This window comes from Erpetoichthys calabaricus, chromosome 1, assembly GCF_900747795.2.
Source record: "Erpetoichthys calabaricus chromosome 1, fErpCal1.3, whole genome shotgun sequence".
Classification (NCBI taxonomy): Eukaryota; Metazoa; Chordata; class Cladistia; order Polypteriformes; family Polypteridae; genus Erpetoichthys; species Erpetoichthys calabaricus.
In genome coordinates, this window is record NC_041394.2 from 71036032 (window position 1) to 71052764 (window position 16733).

The following is a 16733-nucleotide window of genomic DNA, read 5'->3' on the forward strand; positions in this document are numbered from 1 at the left end:
TATTTTTCAGTGTTATTTTTCAAGACTTGGTGAATTGATTTTTTTTTTTTATAACTTGGCCTACCCTTTTTAGTTTTGTTAATATTGGCAATAGTGAGAAGTGTTATTGTTGGGTTCGAATATATTTGATATAGGCCATCCAATTAAGGTAAATGTCATGTTTTTAGTTGTTATAATCTGATGAGGAATATTTTATTTTATTTTTTGTTGTTTTATTTCTCAGTTTTCCTCCTGAAGGATTGCCACCGTATCGTGGTCAGGGGGTTTGCGTGCCTCAGTGACCCTAAGAGCTACACCAGCAGAAGCTTAGCCTTCAGGTGGGACACCCAAGTTGGACAGGTCTTAGGGTAGAGGCCTGACAAAGTGCAATCCAATTACATGACAAAAACAGTTATCCAGAGCACCCCCACCACCACCACCACCTCATCCCTTTCCCGCCTCCGTCGCCACCATGTGCCCCCTTCACATTTCTGTCTGCCCCCTCATATATGCCTGTCTAGAACCTGCCCAGTGAAACAATTAAAAGTAAAAGAAGAAAGTACTTGGAAGTTCACCAAAGTGTTATAATTATTTTCCAAACAGGAAAGGCAACATCACAAAAATACTCTTCCACACTTCATGAATGCAAACAAATTTATTAAATGATTTAAGTAGATTGATATTTCAAGAAATTGAGTCAGTAGACAGTTTCCCTTTGCTCTCTCTATACTCTACAAGTTGTTTCCAAAGTGTTCTTTACTTTTAAGCTCCTTTTACTAACATTTAGATTTTTAACATAATCATTGTTAATATTTACTGAGATGCAGATACAATTAGATTAGACTGTAACTGAGCTAACCAAATTATAAAAATCTCTTCAAAAGAAGGTGTCCATGATTAGCCCAAAAAACCTTTAAAAATGTTCACTTCTAAAGTGACTTTGCAATTTCCAATAAGTGTGTGATTGGTGACCTATTGCCTTACAATGAAATATGAACACTGTACTTAGAATGAAGGAAAAATATTTATGAAGACTCCTCTTACAGAAGATCAGATGGACAGACATCTTTGCTAATAAGACCACCCAACAGTACCCATAATTTGTTTCCCACTGTTTGTTTTCTGACCTTGAACCTCGTTGATCCATTGTGTAGTTCAAAGGTTTGATTAAAATAGGACTGATCTCTTGACTTTGCTTGATTTTTTTCCTGCCAAAAAAAAGAAATGAAAAATTATACCCTGAAATGAATGAATAAAAGAAAAGGTGGCATATTAACAACAGACAAAAAGATTTCTTGAAAGTAAACGTAAAATTCTCTGTAAAATATTGCTCAGACTACCTGGCTTACAACAATTCCATTATCTAAGCCTGAACAGGGACACGGGGGCTGGAGCCCATCCCAGAAGGCGTAGGGCACAAGGCAGAAATAATCCCTGGGCAGGTTGCCAGTCTGTTGCAGGTTAACAGTAATACTCTGTTTGTATTTTATTATGTGAATAAATTATTACTGGTATATTTCATCAATTTCTTTGGAGGGCTCTACTTCCATAAATAGTGTAAGGATAGACAATGGCTTCATTCTATGTCAGCCTGCTGTGAGTACCACAGTGGGTGGACTGGTGTCCCAAATGGGGTGGAGGATGATTCCTTGTCTGGCCTGGATGCCATAATAAAGGAAAACGAGTGGAGAGGCTTTCCAGTCGCTAGGGTACAGGAACTGTCACCCAGCCAGGAGACCAATACAGTGGAATGACCAGAGGAGACAACAACATAAGAGTACTTTCTCCCACAATATGTTAGATGGCAGCATCCCTGGATTAGTATTCCCACACGGACACCCGCAGGGAATGCTGGGACCTGTATTCCAAGGTACAGCTCTGTTCAGTTCCATAGGGGCCTCCAGGATTCACAATCCCTACTTTCAGGGACTTCCATTTAATCCAGAAGTGCATCTGGTGGGAAATGCCCTAGCAATGGAAGTGCTCCTGGGTCATAGATAAAAGAAGCTGCTCGACTTCATCCAGGCAAGTTGGAGTCAGGAGTGGAGGATGAACAACGCTCGCCTGGGAGGAGTGGAGGAGAAGAAGAGAAAGAGGAAGACTTTGTTGCATTGAACATGAAGCCCATAACAAAAGGTACTTGTGTTGGTGAGGTTGTGTCTGGGGTTTGGGGTGTTGCAATGCCCCCTACTGGTCACAGTGCCTTTTATTAAATACCAGCTGAAATACCTGGTATTCCCTGGGTATATTTATATAACGGGTTCAGGTAAGAAAGCAAACATTTATGTGTTTTTGAAATGTGAACCCTTTTCTCATCGCTGGCTGAAATGCAAGTGTCCTGTCCATCATCTGCAATACATCTCTGATAATTATCAATTTCTCTGCTATCATGTAACCATTCTTAAAATTTTTAACTAATCATCACCATTTATGTCATTATCATGTTAAGATGAATTTTGTTCTGGTACAAGTTCTTTCTATTTTTATATCCTTGTATCATGCTTCTTCATTGCAAGGCTCTATAAATAGTATATAGTATTTAATAGAATATTTTCTCCTAATGTTGACATATTTGGATTTCACACTAATTTCTCCGTAAAGAAAATATTATTTTGTTTTTTTGTTGGGTGCACATATAAACAGTTTGCTACTGAGGAACAGAAGAGTTTCAAATCAGCACCAATTATTCTGACAGGTTGACGTTGAGACTTGTTAATTGTTATGGCAAAGCACAGGAAATACTTTATAACATACAAAAGTAACAATTGCAAGACTTAACACACTTTTTCTGCTAAAAATATTCAAGCTGCATATCATCAAGATACCTGGATTTTCAATTAAAGGAGATATTTATGTGTATACCTATGTGTAAGTGAAGAGTCTATTTTATTAAACAAGATGTAAAGAGATAAAAACAATCACAAGATGTGCTGTGATGCGGATTGAGGTCTTGGAGTAAATATCAAATAGGTAATAAATAGCACAGTTCTGTTAAGATCAGTCACAGACCCTGCCATCTTAAAAGTCGTTCTTTCCTTTTCACCATCCACAGCAATGTCTACACCTCTAGTGGTGCACCACTAAAAGTGAAAGTTACTGTGGATATCACCGTGATTGGCCAGAAAACTCATTGGGATAAAATACCACATCAGATAGAAGGGACAGATGTTGTGTACTGAACAATATGGATTTGAGTACTATGAAAAATGCTAAAAAAAGATTGTGGGTTTTAGGGGACATCCCCCTCCTTCTACAATCCTGGTTATGAATAGTGCCACCATCAATAGGCTGGAATCATTTCAGTACCTGGGCATTACTATTACAGTCTGAACTGGGGTGAAATCATAACTAATAAGAAATTCCTAATATCATATGATTTTACTCTATCACCATGAAAAGTTCTTTTTTGAAAGCCGCACTGATCTGTGTAATCGTTTCCTTCAGTTATTATCAGGGAAACATCATAGGTCTTTCAAATCAAGAACCACTCAATATGTCAAAGGTGTCTTTTCTATGGCAATCAATCTGTTCAGTCATAACGTCTGATTCACCTTCACCCCTCCTGGTTATCTGAGAGACTGTAAGAGGCCTGGACTTTGGGGCAGTTTGGTGCTTGAGGCACTGGGTTTTGCACTATGGACAATAAGAAGTATGTAAATAAGCGTGTCCGTCTGTCTGTGTCCGGGCTACTTGTTACACTGTTCAGTCATAACTTTGGATTCACCTTCACCCCTCCTGGTTATCCGGCTACTTCTGCCTGACCTAGACTATGCCTACCTTTCAAGATATATAGATTCCAGGCAATTCTGTATGTCTTTATATTGTTTTAATTGTGTGAAGTGTATCACATTTTCATTAGCTATTGTGACATGCAACTTTGTATTTGTTTAGTCTACTGATTATTTATATTGCTAAATGTATTGATGTAACAGCAAGGAAAAACTAGAAAATATGTTTTTTCCTGGAAATAAAGAAAAATTCACATGGTTTATGCATTCATCTATTTAAAGTTTAAATGCTGAGCAAGAGATATCCAAAGAGAGCAATGAGAGGATGAGGGTCTACTGAGGCATCAAAGGCATCAGACAGAAAGTTGGGGCAAAGCCAAACCCTGCACTGAGGGAAGCGGAGTACAGTGCACAGTTTTATATTGGATTAAATCACCCCCAGACGGAGGAAATGTGTGTTATATAGAAAGTGAGTGTCCACCTCAGCTCTCTCTGAATGTACATAAAGTGTTCTTCTCATCCAGCACTCTAAAAATTCTAAAGGCAAAGTTCCTTGCAAACATTGATATACGCTCACTGATCAAATAATTAGGAATTTCTGTACACTCAATTGTTCATGCAATTGTCTATTTATCCAATCATATGGAACCAACACAATACAATTTTTACATCAAACACCAGAAGAGGGATGAATGTGAACCTGTTAATTTCAAGTATGGCATGATTGTTTGTTCCAGATGTAATGTAACTGCTGATCTCCTGGGATTTTCCGACACAGCAGTCTCTAGAGTTTACGCAGAATGGTGTGAACAATATTAAAACTTCCTATGAATGTCAGTTCTGCAGACGGGAATGCCTTGTTAATGAGAGAGGTCATAGGAGAATAGCCAGACTAGTCTGAGCTGACAGAAAGGCTATGGTAACTCAGATAACCACTCTGTACAACTGTGGTGAGCAGAAAAGCATCTCAGAAATAATAACACAAAAGCTAAAACAGAAGAAGACCACTCCGGTCAGCTAAGAAGAGAAGACTGAGCCTGCAGTGGGTGCACTCTTACCAAACCTGGAAAGGTGAAGACTTGTGGTAGGGTCAAAATTTGACGCCAACATCTTGAACACATGACCCCAACCTGCCTTGAGTGAACTGTCCTGGATGGTAGTGGTGGTGTAATGGTGTGGGGAATGCTTTCTTAGCACACTTTGTGCCCATTAATATCAGTCATTCGTCACTTGAATGCCACTGCCCATTTCAGTGTTGTTGCTGACCATTTGCAGCCTTGCAAATGCAAGAAAATGTGACCACATTCCTCATCTCAAAATTGTAAATTAATGCATAATATTTCCAAAAGTTGTAAACACTTTAGCAACTTGAAAGTGCTTCCAGTTTCCACCTTTGTGATATTGTTTCTATTGTCCTTTCCTACCTGGCCCAAGAACTGGAAACTCATTGTTCCAAGGAAGCATCGCTTTATTGTTACTGCAAAGCTTGTGTGTTAGCATCCACTTTACAAACATATTCTTCAAAACATTGGTTAGACTTCTTTGTTAAACTGAACAAAAGGTTTTCATAGGTAAGATAATATAGGAGTGAATATAGCTTTATTTCTTCATGATGCCCAAAATACTTTATATTTTCCTAAACCCTGTTCTTATTCAAATATGTTAATTATTTCTTTTTTCTTAACCAATGGATAACACTGAGGTCGAGTAAAAAAAGAAGATGTTTGTTACACCAGTAAATGTGAATAAGCCTTTTTAATGTACTAATCATATATTTAGGAAAAATGCTGAAGATTAAATGATTGTAGCCAATGGTGTTTAATTAGAAATGTTGATATTTTTCTCAGGAAAGGAAAATGGACACTGGTCGATGTTTCTGGAGGAAAACAGGATCAAGAAACCTAAAGAAAAAATATTTTTTGTTAAGAATTTCCTTCTAATTAAGAAACTGATATGAAAACCTACAGTTAACAGCGCACTCTAGAACCCAGAAATCTACTATCAAATTTGGAAAATTTTAGTTCTAAATGGAAAGACTTGAGGAATACTCAACGGAGAGCTTCCTTTAATGCAGTGGCTTTCAATCTGTGGTATGCATACTGAGGAGTTACGGGGTGGTACCTGAAGAAGCAAAAAAATTAAAGTTGGGAGCTGCAAGCCCAAGGAGGGAACAGAGAGATAAACAGAACCAGTACCAGTTACACGTGAAGAAGGAAAAAGTCTTGCTGCTTTTTCAAGATTAAAAAATACTTTCATTATTAACATTTTATCAATTTATGGAATTGGTTCAGAAATAAAGAAATACTAGATTCTTATTAGGTCCTGACCAATCAACTGTCACTTTAGCAGTAGTTTTAACTTGCAGCATCTGAGTATTTGGATGAAAGATCTGAACTGACGGCCAGCTTAGTCGCCTTGTAATATAGCGCCATATATAGAGCTGATAAATGAAAGGAGCTTTGCATTCATCCTCTGATTGTAATGAATGTGGCTACAGTTGTGCATCCAATGCTCCATCCGTTTTATAACCAACTAATCCAGTTCAGTCTGACATGTACTGTGCTACATAACCATAACGTGTAGCTAGCAGGGCTGCTAAATTTAAGCTCTGAACTATACATACTTTTTAAATAAATATATGGAAATTGTAGGCTTTATCATTTTTATTCCATATCAAATCACACTGTTGTTTATACATTAAAAACATTATTCATTACAAAAATTAGCTGCACAAAAAATTGAAAGACACACCTGAAAAAGCTATGCGTAATATTATATCAAATTCTCAAATACAACATTTTCTTTGGCTGATAATGAAATACCATCTTTGGATTTACTTCATAAGAGTTCAATACTTAAACATTTTAAAACTAAAAAAAAAATGGTAGCACTTTGAAAAGTTTTCATTTCTTGGGGGTGGAAACTCCCAGAATAAAGATTCAGAATCACTGCTTTAAAGCCCCTGTGCATTACACAAATGAACTGTGAGGAAAGTAACATTTAACATTTACTGATTTTTATCACTATTCCAGTGCTGAAGCATTTTACTTTTGCAAAAACACATGCCTTGTAATAAAATAATACCCATCAGTCCAAAAAAATTCTTTTATATGATCAGAAACAGTCAGCAACTCTTTCACAATAGCATTAGGCACAAACAAATATCACTCTCCTATTATGGTGTAGTATACCACACGTAGAATCAAAAATTAGTTTGTCACTCTGATTTATGGTTTTAAATTATTAAGCAGATGTATGTTTAATTCTGTCAATATTACTGTATATATGTACATATTGAGAAAAGCAAAATAAATCTACACATTGTCACGTCCAGGCTCCTGAGTTGCACAAAAGACAGGCAGGAGAGGACTGAGCAAAGAGAACATTTATTTCAGCACTGGCAGGAACAGTACTCAGCCTTTATTCAGCAATGGTGCGTTAATTCAAATTCACAGCAAAGAGGACAAATTCCTAATTGTCTCCATTATAGAAACTCCAATTCTTGAGTTTAAAAGAACCTGTAGTTGTCTTCTTTGTGAGGGCTCGAGAGAGACACAGCAGAGTCTGGGACTTGGTCAGAGACAGAGAGGACCGGACAACAGGAGAGTGACACTGGCTTTAAGGACTCGCAGTAACGTATGATAAGTCCTTTACGTGGTAGAGCTGCTGCTGCTGAACTGACAACTGCCAACAACTTGACATTTCTTTAGCATTGGAATGCTGTAAAAAAGAGAGTTTCTCCATAACTGAAGTGGCTGAACCTGTGCTAGGGAACGGGATGCATTTCGAACAGTCATAATATTTATAAATCTATATTTTATACGAGAGAGAGAGAGTTAATTTCTGGCTGCAGACAGATAAAGTAGACGAGTTGCATCTGGAAATGTATCGCGTATTAAGGAAATGTAAATAATATTTGAATAAGATGACAGAAAGGGTGCAGCTACCACACCCTGCTGCTACTGCCACATGTCACAATGCTTTAACAATTCGAGCGCTGTTTTGTTGGAAGCCACCCAGCCATGCAGCCTTCAGACCCCTTTGTTCCTAACCAGGCCATGTGGGCACAGCTGGGGAAACAAAACATCAGCATCAGACGAGAATGTTGCCCTTGTCGCTGAGACTTTCTTCAAAGCTGTTCACATAGTGCCTGCACAGCGATTTGTTTCAAGAATTCAAATTAGTTAAAGTTTTAGTTAAAGGCTAGCATTACGATGCCAGTTAAAATAACATATTTTTCAGGGACTAATTCACATTGATATGGAGCACCAGTGAAAGCCACATAAACACAAAGAGAAAGTGCAAACTTTATGCAGACAGGGGCATTAAGATATTAAAGCAGACGTTTACATGAAAAAATAAAAGTTTCTCTGAAGTTCATAAACACTAAATATATTTCACAAGTAACAGCGGAATGCATGACAGCATGCAGTGAATACACTTGAGCATTCATAGTTTTCAAACTCTCTGTAGGTTTACCATTCGTTTGCTCAGAGGTTGATGCGCTTGCTGCTTCGTGAGCAGCTCTTCTTTTCTCCACACTAGCGGCCCTCTTCTTCTATTCTTCCGTTGCCATCTTTTCAGATTAAGTCAGATTTAGTCAGTTTTTGCGTTGCAATTACTTAGTACATTTTTTTTTATTTTTCACTAAAGCTGGCACTTAAGTGTTCAATCTGCCTCAAGAATGATTTAAGATATAAAGAGGTAGGGGAAGTGACAGTGAAGGTGTTAGCGATGAGAACGGCGCCCATACACACGCGGCCACCCACTGCTGAGAGTTGATTGTACAATAAAATAAAATAAAAACAAAAAGAGTAATAAAAATCATCACCCCAAAAGCGGATAGTAGACATCACATAGTATATGTGTACCAAATTACAGGTCAATAGGTCAAACGGTTTGCAAGCTGCAGGTGATTTAAAATCCTGGACAGACAAACGGACAGCCACGGTAGCGTATTATTTAAGAAAATAATCTGTTCCAAAAATTTCAACCATCAGTTTTTATAATTGGTATGACCGTTCATATTTTGTCTAGTTTAATTATACACAAAAGCCTATCAGAATATCACCAGTATGCTCAGCTGAACAACAGATAAAGGGTTTACAGTTAATTGCTAAAGCATGAGATGAATCTGACTGTTTTTGAGGGCACAGCTCAGTCTCCTGGCATCCATTCCCTAAAATAACAAACTCCATGGAGAAGGTAGTCCGGCAAAGACTCTAAACAGCATCCAGTTGTAACAGACATCAGTTTTAACATCTGCGTGAGTGTGTGAAGCAGCAGTCAATCATTGTGGTCGAACTGTTAAAGATGTGAACTTTAAACTATTCCGAAATTCATATTTGAGCTTTACACCTAGCTAATCAATACATTTTTAGGAAAGGAAAATAAGAAACACTTTCAAATGTTTGGAATTTTCTTTGCTGGGGTAAAGAAAATTTCAATAAAATTAATAAATGAGAGCACTCAGAAGCACAGTATGGCTCTCCTACCTTTCTTTTGTTTTAACCTAACCATTTTTTTTAGTATTTAAATCATATTAAGAATGAATTCTTTTTGAACATTAATTTCTCTCTCACATGTAACCATTTTATGAACTGACAATAACATACAGATCATTTGTACAGAATAAACATTCCTAATATTTCACATTTTGCATTTCTAAGTTTCTTGGAATATCTGTTTAAAACTCTTACCTTTTTAATTCAAGGGCACAATGAGTTCTGTTGGCAGGCTGGCATGATTTACGTGGCAGTAGTAGGAAGGTTTTTCATAATCTCTACGACTCACATTCACAGCCTTGCTGAACTTGTAGGTGTTATCATCATTCAGTAGAAGTTTTCCACTCTTTGCTGGTACAGGTTCTGCTTCACCTTTGTACCACTGTATGTCAATAGCTTTAGGGTAGAATCCATCAGCTTTACAAGTGAGCTGAACGGTTTCTTTAGGCATTGATTCCTTGAAGGTAGATACACTGAGCCGAGCTGTAGATTTAATTAATAAGTTTCAAAATTATTTTGCAGAAAATAGCAGATCTTAATATGCCATACTATAAATTGAAACATTAATTGAAAACTGGCAATTAATTACTCCTAATATAGTGTTTTATTTTACCTTATTAATGATATTCAAATATGTTTGATTTTACTTGTATTAATTAATCTTCCTCCTATAGGATTCATGCGTCTCTTTACTTTTTCAAGAAAATTATAGGGAAAATACAGTAAGAGCTTCTCTGGTTTCTAAAATGTTATTAAGTGGACAACCATCATTTTGAAACTGCAGGACCAATATTAAAAGTAATGACAGTCACATGAATTGAGGTGAGCTGTGCATGGCCTGCGAACTTTTTTCCTGCAAAGTTAAATATTTTCTCACACACGTCATACATAGAGCAATGACTGAGACTGTGTTTCATGTTTTCATTTACAATCCTATGTATTTTGTCTCAATGTGCATTATAAGTTATAATGGTGATAAGGTTAGAGTAACTCAAATGCCCGAACAGAGTAGCTATTTTTTAGGGAACTGAATGCCGTATACTTAAACACTCTTGATGTTTTGCACATGCTGTCATGAGTAAAGCTTTTAAAGCCAAGGTGTGCATCATAAGAGTGACTAGCCAACTCTTGTGAGTAAATTCACGAGATCCTGATCCCCAAGTGGAGAATTTAGCATAAGGAAATGATAGCCAAGAGAGAGAGTAAGGGGCTGTATTCCATCAGAGAGACACCATCAATCTGGACTTCAGAGAACCCATAAATGCATCAGCCTGACTTCTAAATCAAGACAAGCTGCCTGAAAGACAAGCTCCTCATACAGATGCTTCATTTGGTGCTGCTCTTCAGATTTCATATGCCTTCGTAAAATAATGTTTATTATTTGAAGATGTGAAGCTTTTTTGACTTGAAAGAAGGACATATTTTTATTAGGACTTTATATAAGACTTTCTGTGTTCATTTATATTCTATTATTAATACCTCTATTTTAGTAAATACTGTTTTGTTTTAAAACGTATAGTATAAGTATGCATTGTCTGGACATTGTGAGCTAATTAAGTAATAAAGTAGATACAGGACACCTGATGTGGGTGGATTGTCACCTTAAATCCAGAAGGGTTAGCAGGCTGAAGAAGGATGTCTCCAATAAAGAGCCCCACAGTTAGGAATACCAGAGCATTGGTTATTAAGTGGCAATAACTAAGGTATATCAGTCAGTCTTCAGTTAGTAGGGGACACACAGCGATATCTGTTTGGTCTGCTCCTGCCAAAGCTAGTGAGTCCGTATGTGAAGTACTGAGAAATGGCAGGATGTGCAGGCATGATTCAAAATCAGTAATTAAGTGGAGATAGTGTGTGTGTGTGCGTGTGTGTGTGTGTGTGTGTGTATCTTTATGAGCAAGACCTAAGCCCTGTCTGCACCAGAGTAGGCCAACTCAATAACAAATCTAGTAACCCCTGCTCATGCCGTAATACTACTGTACATAGTGTGATATATGGCCGGCAGTTTATCCCGGCCAATACCCCCAAGCCGCCAGATGGAGCCCTCCCTGCAACATGGAGGTGCCCCGAATTCCAGCAGGGCATCATGGACCTTGAAATTTTAATTCACAGCCCTGCTGGATACCGTGGGGGCCACCAGGGGATGCTGCATGGAAGAACAGTGAGTGGTATTTTCCGTATAGCCCGGAAGTACTTCCCAGTCATGGGAGCGGAACAAATGATGTACTTCCGGCTGAAGAAAAGAAGAGTTTTGATCTAACCCGGAAGTTCTAGGAAGTCACGTGGACTGAGGGACAGAAGCACTTCCGGGTCAAGGAGTTTAAAAGGATTGTGGGAGATCCCAGCAGGGACGCGAGTTGGGAGGAAGGGTGACTGAGCTGCTGGGAGTGGAGGAATTGTAGTGTGTTAATTAATTATTATTGAGTATTGTGGAGTGGAGTTGCTTTGTGCACCTTGTTATTATAATAAATAATAATATTGGACTTTTACCTGGTGTCAGAACTTGTTGTCTGAGGGTTCAAGGGGACGACAGCGCCCCCTATCTGTCACATTAGATAATAGTGACAATCTATAGATTACTTCTGAAATTCTGAATCTTATAATAGTACTTGCAGCAATAGCAACTAATGGCATATTTTTCAAAAATAAAATTTTCATGTCATTATTTATCAGGTTATTGTTATGTAAGTAGATACCTCATACTGAGCTATAGCATCCAATTTAACCCTCCGTGTGGCAGATTCAGATATCCTTCTATAGACGTATAGCAATGAATGATACAGAAGAAGATGCTATTAACTATGTGCCCCTAGGAGAAGGAGCTTTTTGAATTAACCTCTTATGCATGAGGTGTCTCATTGGCAGGACACCACCATATTTCAAAGTTGTTTGTTTACGATGCAGTAAACACACAAGTCATTCAGAAATAATAATTGTATTTCTACATAGCCAAATGTGTCTTCTATCAAAATAAAATCATAAGATGTTATGTTGTCTGCTCTCTTTCATTATTAAAATATGCAATTTGCACACGTATACCACAAGGGGTTACCCCTGCTTAGTTACTCTGCTTTTATCAAATATCCCACCTACGTCAAGCCAAATGCAGTGAAATACTCATTACCATTGGATAGCATCGATACACACAAAACTTGAGTTAGATTTGACTTTATTGAGAACATGTTTAATGAAGGACTCAAGGCTACACTTTATTTGTAAGTACTACTTAGCATGGCTTTGAAGCATCACCGCATACAGTTTTACAGTTTAAGTGTCATGGGTTCAATTAGCATACACAGATGCTGTCTGCTGCACATTCTCCCTATGTTAGTTTTCTGAATAGCGCTCTTTCAACGTTAACTTAGAGTACATCAAAAAATGTTTCTTAACTTCTTGATATAGCCATAAGTAATTGAAATATTGTACTCATGCTTCTCGGACTTTCACACAAGGAAGATTGAATATTGCTGTATCACATTGCTCACTTCTCTGTGTCACGAAGGGATAGACAGTGCTGTGCAGTATTTTCAATCCTGTTTCTAATCATGCTGGCTTCACCCCCAGTTCCCCAACTAACGCTACCCCATGGGAAAAAGACAAACAAGCACAATTACAAAAGGAAAATAAAATTAAACAGTGGCAACAGGGTCAGAGTGGTTGAAAGGAAATGTGGTTAGAAACAGGTAAAAAGTCTCACGAGGCTGAGATTAGACCATAAACAAGACTCATATGCTCACAAGCTGGCGACAGCCTCCTGAGACTCTAAAGTGCATGACAAATACTGGTTTAGATGTATGTGTCTGTATGACTAGCTCTGCACTCAGGGCTGTCAAGAAACGCATCGTCCTCTCTCAAGTAACCTAGCACTGGAAGAAGCTGGTGTGAAAATGTATTGTAATGGATTCATACCTGGCCGGGACACCTGTGTAATGGATGGCCCAGGGCAAGGAGCTTGCATGGGGCAATGCTTCTCCCGGTACAACAGAGATCACACCCCTTGGCTTGCTACAGTGCCACAGGTTTGGAGCACCAGGGAATGCATGGAGAGTGGCTGAGCCCTCCTCTGAAGGGCTGCCACCACACCTGGAAGTGCAGCCAGGAGATTGCCGGAAGGAAGACGCTAGAAAAGGGAGGGACTTCCAAGGTTAATTAGCCCCTGCCAAACCAGCGATCAGCACAATCGAAAACAAAAGGGGTGCAGACAGTGCTGGGACTCTCTTTATTCCACAGGGAGATCCAAACTGTCACCGCATCCCAGAGAAAAAAAAAAGAGGACACGTAAGAAAAAGAGCAGGTCTCCTGACACTGTAGCATGTGAGACAGGCAGAGGGATAAGCTGAACTTGGCTGGGTGTAGAGTAAAGCAGGACACTCCATCCTGTCCCGCACCAGGGCAGGGGCAGTTGTGCTACGAATGCCGCTGACCGGGTCATGGCTGGAGATGTTGTCCATACAGGGAACACAGGAGACAATACTGGCACAGCGTCTCCTTGCCACTCTGTTGTTTCTGTTTTTCAGGGCAAAGGTAGGGACTGGTCAACTGTGGACTCTCCTGGAGGAAGACAACCCTCGCAGGACTGAACACTTCACCCTACAGAGCTCAGCTGAGGGAGGGGCAGTGTAATGAATGGCCGGGAATCTTATCAAGCCGGGATGTATCCATAACATAAGGGCCAAGGGAAGGAGCTTGCATGGGGCAACACTTCCCCCAGGATGACAGAGTGCAGCCCTCTGGCTTGCTACAGTCCCATGGGTTTGGAGCATGGAAGCTCAGCCCTGATGTGGCTCATGGCCCCCACCAAGGGGCACATGGAGAGTGGCTGAGCCCTCCTCTGCAGGGCTGCCACCACACCCAGAAGTGTGGCCAGAAGGAGATTGTGGAACACCTGGAGCACTTCTGGGAACCCTATAAAAGGAGCCAGCTACCACTCCTCCGAGAGACAGATTCGGGAGGAAGGGAGACTAAGCTTGCCAGGAGGAGTGGAGGGGGATTGGACAGAAACAGAGGAAAGAAAAGAAAAGAAAAGAAAGTATTGTGTTTTTGCTTTGTTTACTAGTGGGAAATGGGGAAGAAAAAATAAAAGCATGTGTGTAGAACTTATGTCCTGTGTCTCTCTGTGTTGGGTCTGGACAGCAGGAGCACCCTCTGTAGGCCACAGTATATACAGTATGTACTTAGTTTATTCCAGATGTGAAATGCAAGAAAAACACAACAACAACAAAAAATGAATAAATAACACATTGAACTTCTGTAGGGCAACTGTAACAAAAGACAGAAGATGTGTGAACTGCAGCACAAAAAACCCAATCTAGTGTACAAAATGTAAGGTTCCCCTGTGCCTAATGGTAAACAAAATTGTTTCAAGGACTGGCATGAAAAATAATTTGAAAGTAAAAATAATAATTTTTAAAGACCCGCAAGACAAGACTTTATGCAAAGAGATTTAGAAAAGTCCTGCCCACATCTAATACATTTACAACCACGCGCATAGTTCAATCATTTCTCATTCGTGTGAATTCTTTTGTCAGACACAGTTCAAGTAGAGAGAAAGAAACGATATTCACTCACGGGCAGTTATACGTTGTGTTGTCACGATGTAATTCCAAACACAGCATCAGACTTCAATGTGATATTGATGAAGAGGTAATTCCAAACATTATTTTTACTGAAGTATTATAGTAAAAGTGTAAGTTTAAAAAGTATTTGAGTGTGAATTTCAAAGCCAAAAAGAATAAAAACGTACAATGCAACCAATACCTCTAACGCAACCTGAAACATAAATGCAGAGCAGGTTAGAGATTATGAAAGTACTAAAATTTAAAAGTCTCAAGAAACTGATAGTAAAGATCAATAAAGAGGCCTATCCACGAGAATTAACAGATTTGTTGTTTGTTCAAAGTGAAATCCACATACGTGAGCAGCAGAGATGCAAAGTTGCTGACACGTAGTGCAGGCAGGAGGGTTGGCGAGCGAAGCAAACAGGGGGCAAAGCCCCCTAGTTTTACTAAAAATAACAAAATATATTTAACTGCAACTGTAATATTTATTTAGTTGATATTGGTGTAAACAAATGTTTTTAATCATATAAAAAATTTCTTTTAAAATATCTGAAGTGGTATACTTGCCATTCTTTAAGCCATTTGCAGCTCCTTTATTACAATAAAGGAGTAATAGCCGTTTATGTTTGGTTATGTAATTTAGGTGCAATAATTCCAAAAACCCCTTAGTGCAAAAGTGTTTAAATATGTAAGGTTAAGAATGGAAACTGAGGTGCTGTACCCAAACAAGACTCCCCAGGATGATGGATGGACATCTCAGAAGAAGGAGAAGGAGATTCCCTACCCAGATGGGAAGCCCAGGCAGATGGACTGGTGTCCAGGCCGGATATATTTGAAGTATCTTCCCTGACTGGGATAAAGGGGGACAGGAAAGGACTGTCGCTGGGGGCTGTTTATTCCCCAATTTGGTTAAATACTGTATAATCATACAATTCAATGATGAGAATCACAAAATATTCAATGGGAGCTTTGTGCTTGCACTTTACTCAATAGTTTTTCAATATTAGGCTTTATTAAATTAAATTAAAGATAGTCTCAAAGCTTTTTGCAATTGCAAACATCTTTTGTTTTGTTTTTATAGCACTAAGAGCAGAAAACACAGTTGTAAACAAGTATATTGAGTGAAAATAAAGGAGTACAGTACTTTAAACAGTATGTTCAATAAAGATACGGCACTTTACTTGAATAGGCTTTCTTTAACTATTATTATTACTTACTGTAGATGAATACCAAATCACATTTTAGCAGCAAACAATGCAGGAATTTGAAAAATTTCAAATTGTTCCTAAACGTTTTCCTACATTGAGGATATTTAATAAAAATAAGATGCCGGTTAACATCTTGACACTGTAATAAATAATAAAAAATAAAAACTTGCAAGTAATTTCAAGCGAAAAAAAATCTTAGTGAATTTAAAACTTACCCGCAAAAGATATTTGTAGCCCACACATTATTCCAAGTACTTTAAGCCAAAACATATCTGAAAATTATAGCAAAAAACTTCTAAAGTTCTGAAGATATAAAACAACAAACAGTGGAGAATATCACATATGACAGTCCACTTCCACACTCAGCTTGTGCTTCAGGTGCTTTAGTTTCTCACCGAGCCAGTTTGATATGGGCAGGGACACAAATAAACTTTATTCATGACTTGACGTTATTCATTTCTGATGGTGACAGACACACAGAAGGAGGTTCCTTAAGACTGCATATCAAGAATGTCTAAAGGTCTTGTTTGTGAACATTCAATGCAGTGTTAAACAAAACAAACATTTTCCCAAGCCAAATTCTGATGTTTTATTTAGTTTTAGTTAATTCTTCTGCTTTCTGTCTTTCTAGACACCTTATCTGTGTTTGCTTCCATTCGTTACTTCTTTATAAACTTAACCCTTGACAGTAAGTGTCTCATGTGCACTTACTCTGTAGTTACTCAGTTATTACCAGTATTCTGTGTATTTTATCAT

At 38.4% G+C, this 16733-nt stretch overlaps 1 protein-coding gene across 2 annotated transcripts; it reads right to left on the reverse strand.

Annotated features, from left to right (window-relative positions):
• Window positions 1-619: 619 nt before the first annotated feature.
• On the reverse strand, window positions 620-16367 carry LOC114669378 (zinc-alpha-2-glycoprotein-like). Of its 2 annotated transcripts, XR_003719034.2 has the most exons (3): window positions 16193-16364; window positions 9407-9694; window positions 620-1187 (listed from the first exon to the last, which is right to left on the reverse strand). XR_003719034.2 is itself a non-coding variant. In XM_028825593.2 (2 exons), the coding sequence occupies exons 1-2, from the start codon at window positions 16245-16247 to the stop codon at window positions 9411-9413; spliced, it is 339 nt and encodes a 112-aa protein (XP_028681426.1). In that variant the 5' UTR covers window positions 16248-16367; the 3' UTR covers window positions 9403-9410. The 2 variants fall into 2 exon arrangements, 1 of the variants encoding a protein (XP_028681426.1); XM_028825593.2 differs by lacking the exon at window positions 620-1187 and having other exon boundaries at window positions 9403-9694; window positions 16193-16367.
• Window positions 16368-16733: the final 366 nt, after the last annotated feature.

Bases quoted from the DNA above. Each gene is read 5' to 3' on its own strand.
- LOC114669378 (XM_028825593.2), bottom strand. From the start codon at position 16,247: ATGTTTTGGCTTAAAGTACTTGGAATAATGTGTGGGCTACAAATATCT. The intron at 9,695-16,192 runs GTAAGTTTTAAA...TTAAATCTACAG, and splicing joins GCTACAAATATCTTTTGCGG to CTCGGCTCAGTGTATCTACC.